At 37.4% G+C, this 18,143-nt stretch overlaps 1 protein-coding gene across 2 annotated transcripts in view; it reads right to left on the bottom strand.

The window, feature by feature from the left end:
* LOC143863910 (uncharacterized) overlaps positions 1 to 15,795 on the bottom strand; it is a 39,870-nt gene extending 24,075 nt beyond the window's left edge. For both annotated transcript variants that reach the window (XR_013241025.1, XM_077374693.1), the window contains exons 1-6: positions 15,306 to 15,795; positions 11,026 to 11,452; positions 10,482 to 10,817; positions 4,709 to 5,336; positions 4,384 to 4,552; positions 2,544 to 2,904 (exon numbers count right to left, since the gene is read on the bottom strand). Coding sequence is in view for 1 of the 2 variants with exons in the window: in XM_077374693.1 (XP_077230808.1) it covers positions 2,544 to 2,904; positions 4,384 to 4,552; positions 4,709 to 5,336; positions 10,482 to 10,817; positions 11,026 to 11,452; positions 15,306 to 15,763 (2,379 nt within the window). In the remaining variant the exon portion in view is untranslated. The remainder of the gene's footprint in view (positions 1 to 2,543; positions 2,905 to 4,383; positions 4,553 to 4,708; positions 5,337 to 10,481; positions 10,818 to 11,025; positions 11,453 to 15,305) is intronic.
* Between the last annotated feature and the right edge of the window lie 2,348 nt (positions 15,796 to 18,143).

Here is an 18,143-nt window from a genome sequence, read left to right as displayed (position 1 = left end):
TTACATGATACTAAGAAGAGGAAGCGAAGAAGACCACCAAGAAGAGAAGAGGACCAGCAAGAGACAAGGAGGGTAGACTTCCCATAGATTGGGAATAATCACATTTCCCATAGAGTGGGAATCGCATTTCCAACATTTCTGAAACGGGATTCCCAAAAATTGGGGATCAAGAAGATTCCTGTTTCCGAATCGCATTTCGGGGAAAACGTGATTCCCCATTCTGAGGTGAGATTCCTGCTTCCTTGGGTCAAAATACCCAAGTGTGGATTTACCCAAGTGTGGATTTTTTTTTTTGTAGGTAAATCTCTAGCATCACTTTAAAGAGTGTGCAACATATCTGACTATAAGGCTTTACTTTTCATTGTTCTCATAAATTAGATTTCCGGAGTTACAATGTTAAATCAATGATAGTCTCCAATGAAAATAAATTGATTTCTAAGTTATAACAATTAACTCGACGGCTACATCATGATCAAGATGTGGGACTTAAAACATTAGTGTTCTATTTGGATGCAAAGGTGGCCGGGAGATTAGTTGAAAAAAAAGTCAAAACGAAGTAGACAAGCATAGAAGATGTATAGAAGAGTAGTAGAAGAGTGATAAGTAGTGTTTGGTCGGGCTGCAATCCTCTAAAAGATTGGTGGAAGATGTAGGGGTGTCATTACCAATATAGAGCCTTGTAGAGAGAGAGAGAGAGAGGGGAGAATAAGACAAGACCTTTTCTACTCTTCTTCCACCAAAATGGTGAAATTTGGTTGAAAGATTAGAGGAGGGCATATTTTCGCCACATGGGCGCCACGTACGATAAAAGGCAATCATGATGTCTGGGAGTCAAATGGAATTTCATTGAAAATTTGGTAACCAAACATGCTTTGGAAGATGTCTAGAATGATCAGCCTTTGGCAACCAAACAGAGCATAGGGGAACCGAAATGCCTTGCACGTTGGGGGGTCCAACTATCTTCAAGAAACGGCATTGTAGGGCACCTCTAAGTCGTGATTTAAAGTTAACAGATTAATTGATTGACTTGTATATGATATTGTTGAGGAAACCATGTTTTTCCCTCTAAAAATATCTCTTCATCCCATTATGATCTCATCAAATTGGAACCCATGCCTCTTGGCTATCAATGCAAAATGGAGCTTTGGATGAATGGAAATCACATGTGAAAATGGGAAAAACTAAATCTTAATGAGTATTTAGAAGGAGATAAGGAAAAGTTTCTTTACTAGTGGTTGACCTTAATAGATCTATCAACCTTAGTTAGGTAGTCTATTTATAACAAAGGATGCAAGTAAAGCTAAAAGGTGCCATTCAATAGCCCTCAACTAATTCAACCTGGGGACATCAATTAACCCATAAATAGAAGGTGATTCAAAGAATATTCTGTTGAACTGTAAGAAAACACCCATTTAAGTTCAAGTATGATATGGTCACAATATCAAAACAAGTATCAAAACCAGAAAGCCTTTCATATGTCAATCAAACAAATATAATAGATTAGCAGATGTGAGGATGAATGTGGGCTTGGTAAATTATGTCCATCCGATAAAGATTAACCTATTTTCATATTGCTTTTTAAGTTCTTCCTCTGACAATACTAGTATTTTTTTTTATTTGGAATCATTGGTGCCCTGTTTCCACCTTAACAATAATGGTAGTACCATTCCCAAAAAAAAATGTTCAAGATTCCAAAAGGATGACATGTTGCGCATTCTAGCACAACCAACTAGCTACTCCACTAATGAAATAGAAACACATCCATATTGATCTGGAACAATCCTAGTGAACAAATTACGCACAAAATCTTTTGGCCAACTTCAATAGCAATTTCATCATTCAAACCGAGAGGTAGTGATGCACCCCTTTTTATGCTTCAGTAACTGTACAAAAGTTTTTTTTTAGAAGTGTCCATGTCGAACCTCAATCTGAATAATTTATTACATAAAAAATAAATTGCATCAAGCAAGAAATTACATCAAGATTCAAGGACCAGCTAATTGTATCTCAAGAAAGGTATATCCATACCAGGCTTAAGTAACAAATATAAACAACTCCGAAAAGGGAAGTAAGTCACGCAAAATGTAATGAAGAAGTTTCAAAAGTGGCAGTAACTCAATTTCTGGGTGCCAAATGCAAGACTATGAATCATTATAGACTGAAAACAAACATTTTCAGAGAGCAATGAGAAACTTAGTTGCAATATATTTTAAATCGCAAGAATGGAAAACATGTTATCTTAAATGTGAGAATATTGCGTCCAAGTTGCAAATAACAGAGCATACCTGCCGATCATTTTTCAAGAAAAACAACTCCCAAAAGGGAAGTAAGTCACGCAAAATGTAATGAAGAAGTTTCAAAAGTGGCAGTAACTCAATTTCTCGGTGCAAAATGCAAGACTATGAATCATTATAGACTGAAAACAAACATTTTGAGAGAGCAATGAGAAAATAAGTTCCAATATATTTTAAATTGCAAGAATGGAAAACATGTTATTGTAAATGTGACAATATCGCATCCAAGTTGCAAATAGCAAAGCATACCTGCCGATCATTCTTCAATAGGAGTTTGGCTAAAGCCCGTGATGGGTTGACAGAACTGGGTCGAGATCTCATTTGTGTCACAAATAGCTCTTCAGCAACAAGAACAGCTTCTTCCAGAATGTAATTACGAGGGAATGCATTTAGACAAAGCAATACTGCATTACGGACGAATTTCATGAGATTAGTTCTTCTAGATACATCATTTGAACTACCCAACAGAACTTCCAAGCTGAAATTGCACGAGCTGCTTTGAGTCCTAGTTACCACTTCATGCACTTTCCTCAAATATTCTAAAATAGAATCAGGCAATAACTCCAAGCTGAGGATGCTTTCAATCCAACTTGAACTGTTTGTGCACATTCTGCAATCAGAGGAAAGATGTTCTATGTCATGCCCAATAATAAAGAAACATGTAGTCACATATGACATATATATGCCCAACAAAACCAAAAGAAACAGACATGGGTATTGAATAGATTATGCACACCAGAACAACACGATTGGGCCGAATACTCAGTTGACAAGGCTGAGTACTTGGTTGATGTGGTCATAACTCGGGAGAGTCAAAGGAGTTTTTATCGACTTTGTAGGGCAAAACATGGAACGCAACAGCAAAATGCGGAATGCGGGCAAGGGAACAGCAGTGTTTTAAAACGCGGATGTGGGTCCAAATGCGGCCTTAGATCCTAGTCAGCTCGGCATGATGCGGTCGAATAATCGGTTGACATGACTGAGTACTCGGTAAACGCTGTCAGAATTCAAGAGAGTCAAAGGAGTTTTACTGACTTTGTAAGGCAAAACGCAGAACGAGGCCAGGGCAAAACGCAGAACATGGCCAAGGCAAAAGGGAATCGACTTGGGGGAGTCCACGATGATGTGGGGGAGTTTTAAAACTATGATCCGAACCCAGTTCTCAAGTGCATTCTTCCAAAGAATGGCAACTTGTTACTGGTTTTACAAGTACACTAAAATATCACTTTTGTGAGACATCAAGTCCTTAGTCGATATCCTCATATTAATGCTTGTTGATAATGTCAAATGTCATCTTTTGGGGAATAAGAACGAATTTTCCATACAGCAATGGTTTATGACTTAATACACAGACGCGTGAATAAATTTGTTAATTAAGAAGTATCTGATTCACGAAGAATAGTAAAACATAGAAAACAGACACGAGTTTTAATATGGCTGCGTGTAATCAGGGTGCCACGCTTTGATAGTTGATCCAACAGTCATTTTTTAAGAGGCTGTAGTTAGATCAAATATCAATAGTGGCACCTATGTCATATCCCCATTACACGCAGCAACGAGCGGACACCATAAAATTTCACCACACAAAGACCTGCATCTCTGAATGAGAAACATGGAAGCCATGTACATAAATAAAGAACATATAGGCCACATATGTCCATGACTAAAAATATGACTGCTAAACTATTTCACATACCAAATGAGAAGGGCATTCTGTTTGGGAGTAGTATTAAATAGAGGATTTTTGGGAATGCTCATCAGAGCACTTTTAACAACCTGCTTTTGCGATGTGGATGTGTGTGTTTTTTCTTTTATTTGGGTGGGTTTTTTTTCCTGTTGGTGGGGGGAGGATGATTAACTTTTGGCACATGTAATGCTGGTGCAAAATATTCCCAAGATATTCCAAAACTCAAATTGAGCTAGAAATGTAAACTAAGAATGAGATTATTAACCAAGCAGTGTCGTATAAGGCGTTGCAACTATGCCATCTAAATTACAACGAAAGGACTCGCTGATATCCAACAAAAGCTAAATGCCAATCACAGAGTGAAATGGAACCAAATAGATAGTAATATAGAAAACTACAAACCCTTGAGAAACCTTTCCACCAAAGAAAGCAATGAATTGGGACACCAAGCAGAAACGGCCCTCCTCTGAGCACAAAGAAAATATGTACTCGTGGATGTCTTCAAACAAGATGGCCCTCAAAAGTTGCTCATCGCCTTCTCTGACTTGAGCATCATCAGTATAACCAACCCCTGCAACGTGACAATAACCTTCAATTAAAAAGAAATCAAATAAGGGAATGAAATGCATCGACATAATTCATGGAAATTGACAATAAATAAAACATATCCACCCTGAGATTTAATAACATACAATCATCTGTAAGAGGAAAAGAAATAAGGAAGCACCAGAATGTTCACGCACAGGCATCCATTGCTCAGAGTCCCTTGATGACTCTTTTTCTGACCATCTAATCCAGGTAGATCTGTCTTTGACCACACCATCAGCATCAGCATCAATACTAATACCCAGTTTTTTCAACAAAGACTCAATATCGTCATCTTGCTTGATGTTTTCAGTCTCAATATCCACTCCAGTTCCTTCATCGCTAACATCATCTGACAAAATTTCGTTCTCATTTCTCATTTTTTTATTTCTGGATAGGGGTTCAGACCATCCTGTCCATCCGCCCACTTCAGTTTCTTGTGAGGGGTCCTCTGAAATAACATTCTGCCTATTTTCCTCCTCTGTTTCCAGCCATGCCGACCACCCAAGTGCCCCATCTTCTCCAAGTCTTGCACCATTACCATTCCAAAAGTGCTCAAACAGTTTTAGTTTGCTTTGCTCGGTTAGGAGTAAAGAAGGGGAAAATAAACTGTACTCCATTTCGGCTTGAAACAACCCGGTTGCTACCTCTTGGTAACCAGTTTGCCATTCAAACCTGCAAAGGCTAATAAATACATCAACTAGACCGAGCTCCAGTTGAACAAGAATAGGATCTGTCACCTGTGATTTAGCAGTTTGATAAACCTGCATCTGAGACACGGCATAAAAACCATATAAGTAGCAATGGTTTATAATAAAATTCACAACGTCCTATCACCCTGAAACCATATAGTCAAGAAAATGCTTAAATGATTCCTTTTCACTACTTCAAAACTTAAAATTTCCAAAGAGGAACCATTGTGATTTAGCAGGTTACTAAACAATTTCATCATAGCCTTCCCGCATCCAAAAGACACAAGTGGGAACTCAAAATCAATGGGGCTGCTTGACAGCATAAAAAACTATTTCTCCTTGGAAGAAGTCATGGAAGAGTGTCATCAAACTCAACTTTGATGGAAGCACAATTTGCAACCAGGTCCAGCAGCAAATGGAGGCACTTTGGGTTAATAGATGTGATGTCTTTCTTGCATTCTTGAGCCCATTAGGAATCAAAGATTCAAATGAAGACTGACACCCATGCACCCCTGGAAAGGTTCAAAATCTTTTCCACAATTTTAGAAGGGAAACAGCTTGTTGAATGAGATACTTTTAATAATATAGTGCAGACATTGAAAGGGAGTCCGGGTCATTGGAGGGTAGAGATGGAGATATCGTCCAACCACATATTGCCAGAACCTAATGATATACCAGATGGTTTAGCTAGGGAAGGCAACCTATTCCCACTCTAGTTGATGTCCTTTATTTTTAAGTTATATCTGTCTGATCACTTTGTTTGAGAAAAGGTTCAACTCCTAGACATAGTTGTCAAGCTTGTACGAGTCAACTCACGAGTCGAGTCGAGTCACTTGGATTTCAAGTCGAGCCGCATGGTTGACTTGCCTCTGTTGAAGACTCATCCAAGTCGTCTGGTGACTCATCCGAGTCGAGTCACTACCAGATGGTTTAGCTAGGGAAGGCAACCTATTCCCACTCCAGTTGATGTGTTTTGTTTTTAAGTTACATCTGTCTGATCACTTTGTTTGAGAAAAGGTTCAACTCCTAGACATAGTTGTCAAACTTGTACGAGTCAACTCACGAGTCGAGTCACTTGGATTTCAAGTCGAGCCGCATGGTTGACTTGCCTCTGTTGAAGACTCGTCCGAGTCGTCTGGTGACTCATCGGAGACGAGTCACGAGTCGTCCTATTCGTCTGTTAAATTATTAAAAGATGATGAAAACAAATAAGATTGATGATGGTATTATGCAGCTGAGTGCTTTGATGTTGAAGATAATCCATGAACGACAGGATAAACAAATTCATAGACATCTTCATGCAACGACTTATCTTTTAAAACCCAATTAAGTTTTAATTTTATTATTATTGATAGATTTTGAATCATTAATGATTAGTTTATTATGATGAGGGCCTTCACTTAAGAGATTATTGAGTTCTTTTTTTCTTTTTCTTTTTTGGAACTTGGATGGTTTGAAATTTTTTTGTTTTGATGGTTGAAAAGTTGAAACTTAGAACTTAATTATTATTGTGCCTGCAAGTTACAAGGATGTAGTTATTTATATTTTTGGCATAGTGCTTTATTTATGTGCTATTGGTTATAGTTTTTACATGCTTCATCTTTTGATATATAATTATAATTTTTCAACTAAATTTTTGTTCTTGTCCAAAACTCTTACGAGTCACAAGTCGAGTCGAGTCATGAGTCATAAAATTAAGAAATCGAGTCACGAGTCAAAATATTAAGAAATCAAGTCACGAGGCGAGTCACGGGTTGACAGAGACTAATTCTCAGCTTCTAGCTGAAGGTGACGGCAAGTCAGTCCAATTACTATTATTTAGGCTAGGGCACACTTTTCCATCATCATGCAGTTCTTGTTACAAGGAAGGATGCCCAGAATGGTTGTAACAAGCTCAATGTTGATGGAAGCCTGATAAGCAACAAAGGCCCACCAAGTTTGAAGAGTTTAGGAAAATAGCAGGGGATGTTAAGGATAAATTTTAGGGCTCATTAGGTTTTCAAGGTTCCAACAGAGGAAAGGATAGAGCATTTTTGGAAGGCTAAAGGAAATTTAGTAACATATTAGGAAGATAATTGCTAACTGAAGGGGATTCAATTGTAATAAATTCGGCCTTGATGCGAACTATGGGCCCTTAGAATTTAGCTTACACCATTGATGGAATTATGGATTCCGCAAGTGATATCACAATATACTTTGGGCACATTTAGCGTTAAGAGAATGATGTAGCAGATGCTCTAGGTCAGAGATGTTGTGTTCAGGAAGGAGCTATGTAACAGGCAATCTCTGCAACAAGTATAATGTTTACATCATCTTCTAATCATTATTAATTAAGTTTAGTTGTCAAAGAAAATAACTTGGAAACTCTAGTAAAATGAGTTTCAGACTTTCAGTCCTACTAGTTCATGTGTTTCTCATGCAGCACCGTGAAGAAAAATTGAGGAAAGGGGAGAGAAATAAACGAAAGGGAATAAAATTAGAAGAATAGGAGAAGAAGAGACGAAAATAACCTCAAGAAGAGACGAAAATAACCAGAAGAATAGACGAATTTAGGGAGAGAAGAGAAGAAATCATAAGAGAGAAGAAGAAAACCATAATTAGAGGGAGAAGAATCTTTATTCAATATCAATAATCATCAAAAGTTTTAAAATAAGCTGTAAAGAGGCCTATATATAGGCAAATAACCAACCTAAGAACTAGAATCCTACTAAAACATGAACTCTTAAAGAAGCCTACTAAAATAAGAACTCTAAACAGAATAAACTGCCTAAAATGGAAAATAAAATCCTAAAAACTAAATAACATGAAAAATAAATTCCTAGAAAATCTTAAGGGCAAATATGCCTCTTATTTAGGCCTAAAATCTCCATCAGTTTCTCAATTAACAAACCAAGGATAACTAATAAAAAGCAAAAATCAATGAATAAATCAGCAGGTGATACTGGATCAAGGGTAGTAAGGTGGCCGGAAGAAAAGTCTAATGCAACTTCCATCAACCTGGTCATGGCTAGATTTTCTAAGATTATTCTGGACCACCATCTGGTAGACCTTCCACTTCAGGGAGGTAAATACATGCTCAAGTACAGAGGTTGAAGCTATTCTTAGTAGGTTTGGCCATGGCTAGATTTTCTAAGATTATTTCGGACCACCATCTTCACCTTCTTCATGAAAATTTTCTAAAGGTTTCATTAGCCGACCCCAACTAGTTTGGGACAAAGGCTTAGTTGAGTTGAGTTGAGTTGAGTTGTATTTCAGACCACCATCAGGTATTCTAGTTGACCTTCCACTTCAGGGACGTAAATACATGATCAACTGCAGAGGTTAAACCAATTCTTGGTAGGTTTGACCGGCACCTTCTATCTTCGGAATGGGAAGAGAATTTCTCACAATCTGCTTCCACATCTGATATCCTATCATGCCCCCATTTTGTTTCACAGATGCAGATCTGTGTGTCCAGCCCCATTCAGATTTAAGCAACTATGGCAGACACATAAGGAGTTCAAATCCAACCAGTTTAGTGGCAGCCCTGGGACCATGCTGTTTCGTAACCTCAGATCATTAAAAGATCAGTCTAAGAAAATGGAACTAGGAGCATTTCAGTAATTTTCCGACTAAAAAACATTCTGCTAAGCTGGCAATTGAAGAATTGGATAGAAAAGAAGACGTAACTCCTCTGTCTGCAGAAGACAGGGCCAACTGCAAATGCAATACCCTGAAAAAAGAGTGGAGAAAGATTGCCGACCAAGAGATCTTTTGGAACCAAATATCTAGGACATTATGGTTGGCAGAAGGCAACTAAAATTCCAGTTTTTTCCAAAAAAACTGCCACCTATATGGTGTGGGTGTGTGTGTACCATGTTGGGCAAGGTAGCGAAGCTAATTTGTAATGTAAAAGACAACAGTGAAACGTTAAAAGCAGAGAGAGAGAGATCATTAGGAGCTATTATCCACCAATTTTCCTTTATATGAATCCGATCCATCGCCCTTGGATCTATAGGAATATGCCTCCTCTATCTTGTACCAAGGCCAATCAGCCCGAGATTAAATTTTCAAAAGAGGAAGTGAGGAGAGCTCCCTCAACCTTCACAAAGAAAAAGCCCCGGTCTCGAGGGTTTTTCTGTCAGTTCCTTTCAGCAATTGAGAGACTTCTGAGCTAGACTTAATGAAGGTGAGATGGACTATTGAGCCAGACTTAATGACGGTGATAAAGCCCCTGGTCTTGATGGTTTTTATGTTAGTTTCTAACATGAGGTATCAAAAAAAAAAAAAAGTTTCTAAAATGAGGTTTAACAAATCATTCATAGCCTGAATCCCTCAGCTTAGAAATGCTGAAGATATAAAAGAAAGTAGATTGATATGCATGAAAAGCATCGTCAAGGAAACTTTAGTGACGAAATATTAGAAAGCTATGGCGAATCTTGTACCGGTTTAAGGGAATGGAACACCCACTTTGTAGGGATATCTCCTTTTCTGTTTTCCTCGTAGTCTATGTTTCTGCTTTCTCTTGATCAATAACATACTTGTTTGACCATTCAAAAAATAATAATAATAACATACTTGTTCGGAATAAAAAATTAGATCAAGGCTAATCCAGATCTATGTCACAAATATCTCCGATATTTTCAAAATATATCGTTTTTATTGCGAGATTTTGATAAAACGACAAAATCCCGAACTAATCCTGAGATTTAAAAATATAGCGATATTTTCATTTTTATCATAAAATATCCCAATAATATCGCGATATTATCCCAATATTTTTACGACATTTTTATTTTATATTTTTTTCTTACATTTAATATTTTATATATTTTTTAAAGAATTTTATTTTTACCATTTATTTCCCGATATAAACCAGAAAAAATTAATAAAAATTAATATATCCAGAGATTTTCCCTTGCCGAGAAATTCCTGAGAACGACAAAATGTCGAGTCACTATCGAATTCATGATCTTTGATGTGTAGGAGAGTTATCTCAGAAACCTTGTACTCTAAGAACTAATTTGATTTCATATTAATGAGACATTATCATAAATGTAAAAAATAGTCATAAAAATTCCTTAAAATGGGAAGTTAGTAAATTCAATTAACTCATATTTCCAAAAATCTGAATACACACTGAGCGGTTAGAATTTCTTCAACAATATCATAGACAAATCAAAGATAATTGGGAGATCATATCAGTCAGTAAAAAGAGAGAACTAAATGCAGATAATAGAGAACCTGCTTACACAGCTTGTTACGTGCGGCAGATAAAGCCTGGAGAGCAGAAGCATATATTTTCCTCACATCGGAGACCTTAAACCTGGAGAATTCGCCTTGACAGATGCGCAGGAATTCTTTCCACAAATTACAACTGCCAGAATGTTGCATGAGTACTTTTTCCCATCTTTCCATAAAGATATCAGAGTTGTCCCTGCCTTGAAAAGCCCTTAGAAGACAAAGTAGCAGTTCTTCATTATCTGGGTTGAGTTCAACAGCCTTTTCAAGTATACTTATCTTCTTCTCAAGTGTCTGCAAACGAGCCGCTTTTTGTGGCTGCTTACCTGCAACCTTATCCTGATTTTGAATAAGGAAAAGAATTCACCAACGTTGAATTGTCCCTCTAAACAGGAAACTAGTAAAGTGGTACACCATTCCCAAAAAAAAAAACCCGGTAATCATTCAAAAATCTTGCTAAAGAAAAAAAAAACAATATAGTTCCAAGGAAATTAATCTGCTCCCTATTTCAAAACCTTGTAATCATCTAGTGAGAACAAAAACACACCTGGAAATCAGCAAAGGCCACCCACACTTTTTCATCGTGTGGGAATTCCCTGGACATCTTGTTAAACTCCTTTGTTCTGCGCAGCACTTCATCTTCCCAGGATTCCTCCTGTTCTGCCATTGGGACTGATCCACCATTACCATGTTTATCAGAAGCTTGCAATGTAACTAAAGGAATAAATTCTCCAGGGAATGTGGAGGATGACTCGGCAGCAATAACTCGTGCGCGCTTTAAGTCCTTACGATGTTCTAAAGCTAAATATTTTGAAGAATAATAGCGCCCTCCTTCTCTTAATTTACGGTCTAGGTCTTCAACATCTCCATCTGCATCCAAGGCTGAATTCCTTTGTTTCCACTGATACAAAACTTGAAAAGAAAGCCCAGATAAATTTATGGGACTGTAAATCCTGTACCGTGCAACATCCATTCTGCAATTTTTATACAACATTGTCAGAAAAATAAAGACAGGGACAAGTGACCAGGTTGAAACTACTTTCATTCAACAAAAGCTGCTACAGAACAGAAAAACCCACCAATGAGATGAAACACAACATGGGACAATCACAGAAACTATTTTCTATCAAGTATATACTTCAAATGGCTTGTCTAGCAAGTGACAATAGAATACAACCTAAATGGCAAAGAAAAGCATTGAGCATGTCAACATTGTCAACAAGCAGAACAAGCAGTATCAGAAGGCATGTTAGCTACTGTAAATTCAAGTGGTCAGAAACAAGATTAGTTTCTTTCAAAAAAAGAAGTTGTTTTATTAAAAATCAATCAGGCACAAATGATTGTGGATTCTGTAGTTCAAAATCGTCTAAACTTGTACGAGAATGGCCCTTGAAGGTATAGAATACCATTAAAGAGTCATGAATATGGATATTTCCGTGACCCCTAATCAAGTGAAAAATGAATTCACAATAAAATAACACCCGCTAGACACCACAAATATACAAGATCATAGATAAGGTATACAATTACAAGACATGATTCACACAGTTCGAGCCAAAGTCTGCAAGCTCAACCATCAACATTATTTCTTCGAATACATGGCCAGCCTCTCTATTTCATGTTGTCCCTTTGCCAAGGTATCTTCCATAGAGGGATTCGATTCAGAGTGGGAGACTAGGTGAATATAAGGTTCAGGCTAGATAAATGGTGTGCCAATAGAATATTAAAGGATGACTTCCATATGCTCTTTAGTGTGGTAAATGAGAGTAATGTGGCAGTTTACTTTCACAAAATCAATGGAACTATGGACTTGAACATAGCATTATGAAGAAAAATTTTCGATTGGAAGATAGATGGCACAGCCTCTCCTCTGTCCAGAATCAATTCGAACTATTTTTTTTTTTTTGGATAGGTTCAATTCGATCTATATTAAGAAACAAGAAAAGGACAAAAGAGTTTGGAGATAGACATCCATCCATACTTTCATTCTATTATCCTTTTTTCAATCACCTGGGCCATTCTCCTATACTCTCCTGCTTGGAAAGATTGGAGAGTTACAGCTCCTTTGACGGTTAATTCATTTTGTTCGACAGCATGCCTCAATAAGATACTGACCGTTGACCACCATCGCCACAGAAATAAGATCACTGCTAACAATTGTGTGTTATGTCTAGCTGATGTTAAGTTTGTAGCTGTTTTGGGAGGAAATGAATAGAAGAGTTTTCACAGTTGTCTTACAGAGAGTGCGCAACTTAGATAGGCAAAAAATTTCTATGGTTTTTTTGGGCATCGATCCTTCCTACCTTTAGAGGAATATTAGTGAGTTCATACCACAGGTCATGGAAGGAGATTAGGCAAGATGCTTACAGGAGGGTCCACATCCCAAGTGGGAACCACCCCTTCCTCGAAAGTTGAAGCTAAACTTCGACAGCTCGAACCTTGACAACTACGGCCCGGTTAGAATTGAAGGATTATTGAAGATGCACATAGAGAGGTGTCATTGGAATTTTCTGGACCAATTGGTATAAAAGATTTTAATCATGCAAAAGTTCAGGCACTTCTTCGTGGTATTATGTTGTTGGATCAGTCACAGATGGATTAGATTATTATTAATGAGGGAAATTTTCTCAATGTGACCAGATGATGTCAGAATTTTGCAGAGATTCACAGATGCTATAGAGATACAGAATTTTTGGAGGGTCAGATAGAGCTCAACATGTCTAGTCGTCAACTTGGATGCAGATCACTCAACCGTCTTCTTCTGGTTTAGGAAGATCTTTTCTTGCCATTGAAAGTACGCCCTTGGGAACACCTAGACATCCACCAGTCAGTAATGCTGCACACCTTGACGAATCCACATATTTGGCAATGCTTGTTTATGGATGAGACCGGGAGGGTTTGGAAGATCATCGATATTGTTACCAGAGAGTCATTTTCATTATTTCAAAAGCTTATTATTTGATGACATCTCGACTGCCGATTGTTTCCTTGTTCCGGTCTTGGTTGTTGCTTTCGTTCTGATTGCTTTTCCCATGTATTTCTTCTTATTTTATATTTCGTTTTTCCGCTATATGACCATCTCGGTCATGTGTTTTATGAAGGTTATATAGATTAATGAAAAAGGGAATGCAGATGAACATCCAGAGGTAAAGATAGCCCCATAAACAACAAGTCTCTAGATCCGCTCGATTAAGTATTTGAATCCTTCCTAGCATATCAATAATTGTTTTTTTAATAAATACAAAATTTCATTAAAATAATGAAAAAAGTACAGATTTTACAGCATTTCAACAAATGTTACCAGATCTTTATAAATAGAGTTGCACTTTTCTTTTTTTTGAAATGATACAAATAGACATGCACTTAATAATGGTTGGACAAGGTTAATTGGCAAAATCTAGTAAGAGGAAACTGATCTACACCTTTCACCCTCCATGAGGACCAATAATGCTTGACTAGATCTAATTATTACTAAAATTGCGTCCCTAACATGAGCAAATAACCAAGATATTTCCAAGGCCATATGCCTCAATCAAACACAATGATTTCTCATTTGCATAAATAGAATAGAATTCCACAAAAATACCAAGAATTATGCACCTCTTGCCATTGGCACATTCAGTGATGGTTACATGAAACAAAACCATTACATCATCACATATCGTATTCAATTGTACATGAATTAAATATCCTCATTATAATATGTTGTTATGAGATATGGTGACCCTCATCAAGTAATGGTTATGGAAGAATTTGGAAACAAGATTTTGGATCCTCTGAACAAGCACTAGAAAGTGGCAACATTCCTTGGACTTTAGGGAGGGGAAAGGTAATAGGATCAGCAATCAAGGTTTTAAATGTTGGTTTTGGTATGCATGTCGACCGTCTCGAAAATGGAAACATGTTGGCTTCTTTCATATATTTTGGTGAAAATCTTGTAAATCACGAGAGTTTATAGAAATGCCTGCAAAAGACGTAAATTTAAGATGAAACTTCTGGAAATGTTAGAATACGCACAAAAACATATTTATAAATAATATGCAAGACAATCATTCGTAATGACTTAAAAAGAGCATACACCAAAAAACCTAAAGAAATTCATTAACGCACATGTCTGGAATGGAAAGGTTAATTCTAATATGAAAATGTATACAACCAAACATACATATGCTTCAAATAAGTAATAAATATTAGAACATCAACGACCTCCTTGGTAGCACTTTCTTGAACCCCATACAAGAACCAAGGTTTTAAATTTCAATTTCGGTGTCAATTTTGGCCACCACCAAAATCGAAATATTTCGGTTTCGGTGGAAATTTCGGCCAAAATCATTTAAAATTAGGTTAAAATTTTCGGTATTTTTCTAAATTTCCAAGGATATGCCTAAAATTTCGGTGAAGATTTCAGTAATTCAAGTGGATAAAATTTCAGAGGGAATTTTGTAAATAGGGATGAAAGAAGAAATTTCTTCCGAAATTTTGGCAGATACAGAAAATCCGATTCATGGTAAATTTTGTTTTGGCTTTGGGTGAAACCAAAATATTTTGGCTGAAATTTTGGATTTCGGCAGAAATTTAAAACTATGACAAGAACATTAGCTACCTCCATTTATCTCCCGAGTGAAACCTAAAATTCTCAAGAAAACCCTAACCCTAAAGATGAACTTCGAAATAACAGAAATAAATCAACGACCTCCTAGGTAGCACTTTCTTGAACTCCATACAAGAACATTAACGACTTCCATTTATCTTCCAAGTGAAACTTAAAATTCTCAAGAAAACCCTAACCCTAGAGATGAACTTCAAAATAAAAGTAATATATCATACCTGTAAAGGCATCCGAAAGCCAAATTATCGCGATCGCCTCTCGTTTCAAAGTAATAATCCTTGGCCAATTTGGAATCAGAACCAGCCCAAGCTTGAACACCAGATTTTCTCGAAACATAATCGGACTTCTCATCCGATCTCTTCCTTCTCTTTTTCTTCTTATGCATATATCTTTTCTCACGTTCAAGATCAAGATCTGACTCCGAAGAATCAAGAAAATCATAGGAAGGAGGCTTTGAAGGTGGAATTTGAATTTCTTCGTCATCTAGCCCTAGATCGTATTCTTTAGAAGGATCGGATGTGGTTGCTATGGTGGAGACATCGATAGTGAAGCTGGAATTGGAAAGCCATTGAGGGTTTTTTGAGGTGTTTTGTAGGGAAGAATCTGTGAGGGGAAAGAGAGGGAATAATGAGGGTTTTGGCTCCAGTTCTTCAGCATTCTCTCCCGCTTCTTCCATTTTGGACAACAAAATAACCCGTCTCTACTTGCTTTGTGCCTTTTATCATGTTCAAGTGGTGCGAATTATCCTATTGGAGGTGCGAATTTATCCATAAAAAGAATTTGAATAAATTTTGTTAAAGTTATCTTACTTCATCTGTTAAAAAATGTATATGTTTTTACAAATTTTTTTACTTACCAAACTTTTCCAGTAAATTCTTGTAATCCAAACAGGGCCAGTGAATTCATGAATAGTAATATGAACCGGTTCACAATACAATACCTCAGCAACCTAACTAGGTAGCTCTAGTTTCAAAGGTAGTTAGCAAAATATATGAGGGCACAACAAATGTTAAGCCGAACAGTAGGGTTTAAAGAGTATAGCTCAAGGGGAAAAAAAGGTATTAAAACTAGAATGACAAAAAATAGTGACTAAAAAATAAGGGTTTAAAAGGGAGAAAAGTATGGACTCGGGTGCAAGTTTCGAGAAATTATGGATTTCGGGTACCTTTTAAAACAAGAATCAAACACGGGTGATTCTTCAAAAAGGAGTGGGGAAAATACCCCAATACCCTTCTGACATCAACAGAAACGTCCTTCAGCTTCCTTTTTCATCACTGCCCATTAAATTGGCGTGTTTCACTAGGCATCTTTTGGTTCGTTGAATGTGTATTTGAACCCACATAACCTTGGGTTTGTTTCTATCTTGGCCGTCAGAAATAACAAGAGACAGATGGATGCTTTACACGTGTTAAAAAAATTTTTGGAACGCTGACACCTCTGTACACAGCTGGTTTGGTTTGGATTTGAAATTGTCCTCTGAACCCAGAGTCCCTTGGGTTCGTTTAAATCTTGGTCGTCGCCAATATGCATAGACAATCAGATCCACGACACGTGCACATCAATATGGAACGGTGGCGTCTTCTAACAATACCGTCATCTCTCTGTTGAGATTCCGCCGGCGTACCCATTATTTTCATTGGCGTACCCCTTAATTCTGCCGACATACACCATATTTCCGCCAACGTACTCGATACGTTTGGAACACATATTTGAACTCAGAAAATCTGGCAGCGTACTTGATATTCCGGCTGCGTACTTGATATCTTTGAACGGTGGGTGTTCCTTAAATCCAGCGGAATAGTTGATATTCCGGCGGCGTATTCTATACGTTTGGAACACATATTTGAACCTAGAAAATCAGGCGGCGTACTTGATATCTTTGAATGGTGGGTGTTCCTTGAATCCGTCGGCGTACTTGATATTCCGGTGGCGTACTCTAGAATCCGGCAACGTTATTAGCCAAAAGAGATATTAACGTTGCCGTTCTCAACCAAAATAGATGTGTAAAACATAATCATGGAGGATGTGGGTGCACCACATGGCACCCCTCCTAAAAAAACGTGAAATCTCTCTATAAGGTGATATATTTGGATTGTAGAAAAAATCTCACCATATCCCAAGTTTTTAGCAAAATTGTTTCTATTACTCAATATGCCACGTATAATTGCAAAATTATTTCTATTTATTGGAGAAAAAATCTCCACTATGTCCCATGATTTTAGCAAAATTGTTTCTATCTCTCAATATCCTACGTATATTAACAAAATTTGGGCGAATTAGTTATATTTTGCCCCGTGTGACGGGTTGTCCACTAGTATTCAATGACGTAGTCGTTTTCGCCTAAAAGATAAATGAGAAATAACTTTAAAGATAATGATTGACGTTGGGTTGTAAAATTGTCAGGAAGGGCAACCTATGACGACGCTATTGATGTGAAGGGTATTGGGGTCTTTTCCCCACCCCTTTTTGAAGAATCACCCGTGTTTGATTCTTGTTTTAAAAGGAACCCGAAATCCGTAATTCCTCGAAACTTGGGCCTCATTCCGTACTTCTCTCTTTAAAAGGACATCTCAGTAAAGTGAGACAAAACTTGTTTTTGATACATCCAAAATCTAAATATATTTGTCATTGAGAAAAGTACGGAATGTGGGCTGATGTCTAGCAAAAATACGGATTACTGGCGCCTTTTAAAACAAGAACAAAAGGCGGGCTAAACTTTGACATTGGGTTGGAAAAAGACCCTGATACCCTCCTGACATCAACAGAAATGTCATTCAGCTTCCTTTTTCATTACTGGCGTGTTTCACGAGGTTCTTTTGGTTCGTTTGGTATTTGAACCGACAGAAACCTTGGGTTTGTTTCTATCTTGGCCGTCAGAAATACCTAGAGTACGATGCATGGCTGACATGTGTTGAAATTTTTTTTGGAACGCTAACGGTGGCGTCTTCTCAACTCTCTGTACCCATTATTTCCGCTGGCGTACTCATTATTCCCCTCTCTGTAACCATTATTTCTATCGGCCTACCCATTGGCGTAACCATTATTTCCGCCGGCGT

The sequence above is a fragment of the Tasmannia lanceolata genome, unplaced genomic scaffold (genome assembly GCF_043159265.1).
Source record: "Tasmannia lanceolata isolate RefF3 unplaced genomic scaffold, GAP_Taslan_0.1 ptg000044l, whole genome shotgun sequence".
NCBI classification, from domain to species: Eukaryota; Viridiplantae; Streptophyta; class Magnoliopsida; order Canellales; family Winteraceae; genus Tasmannia; species Tasmannia lanceolata.
Note: the sequence above shows the minus strand (reverse complement) of the source record. Positions and strands in the feature narration are given on the sequence as shown.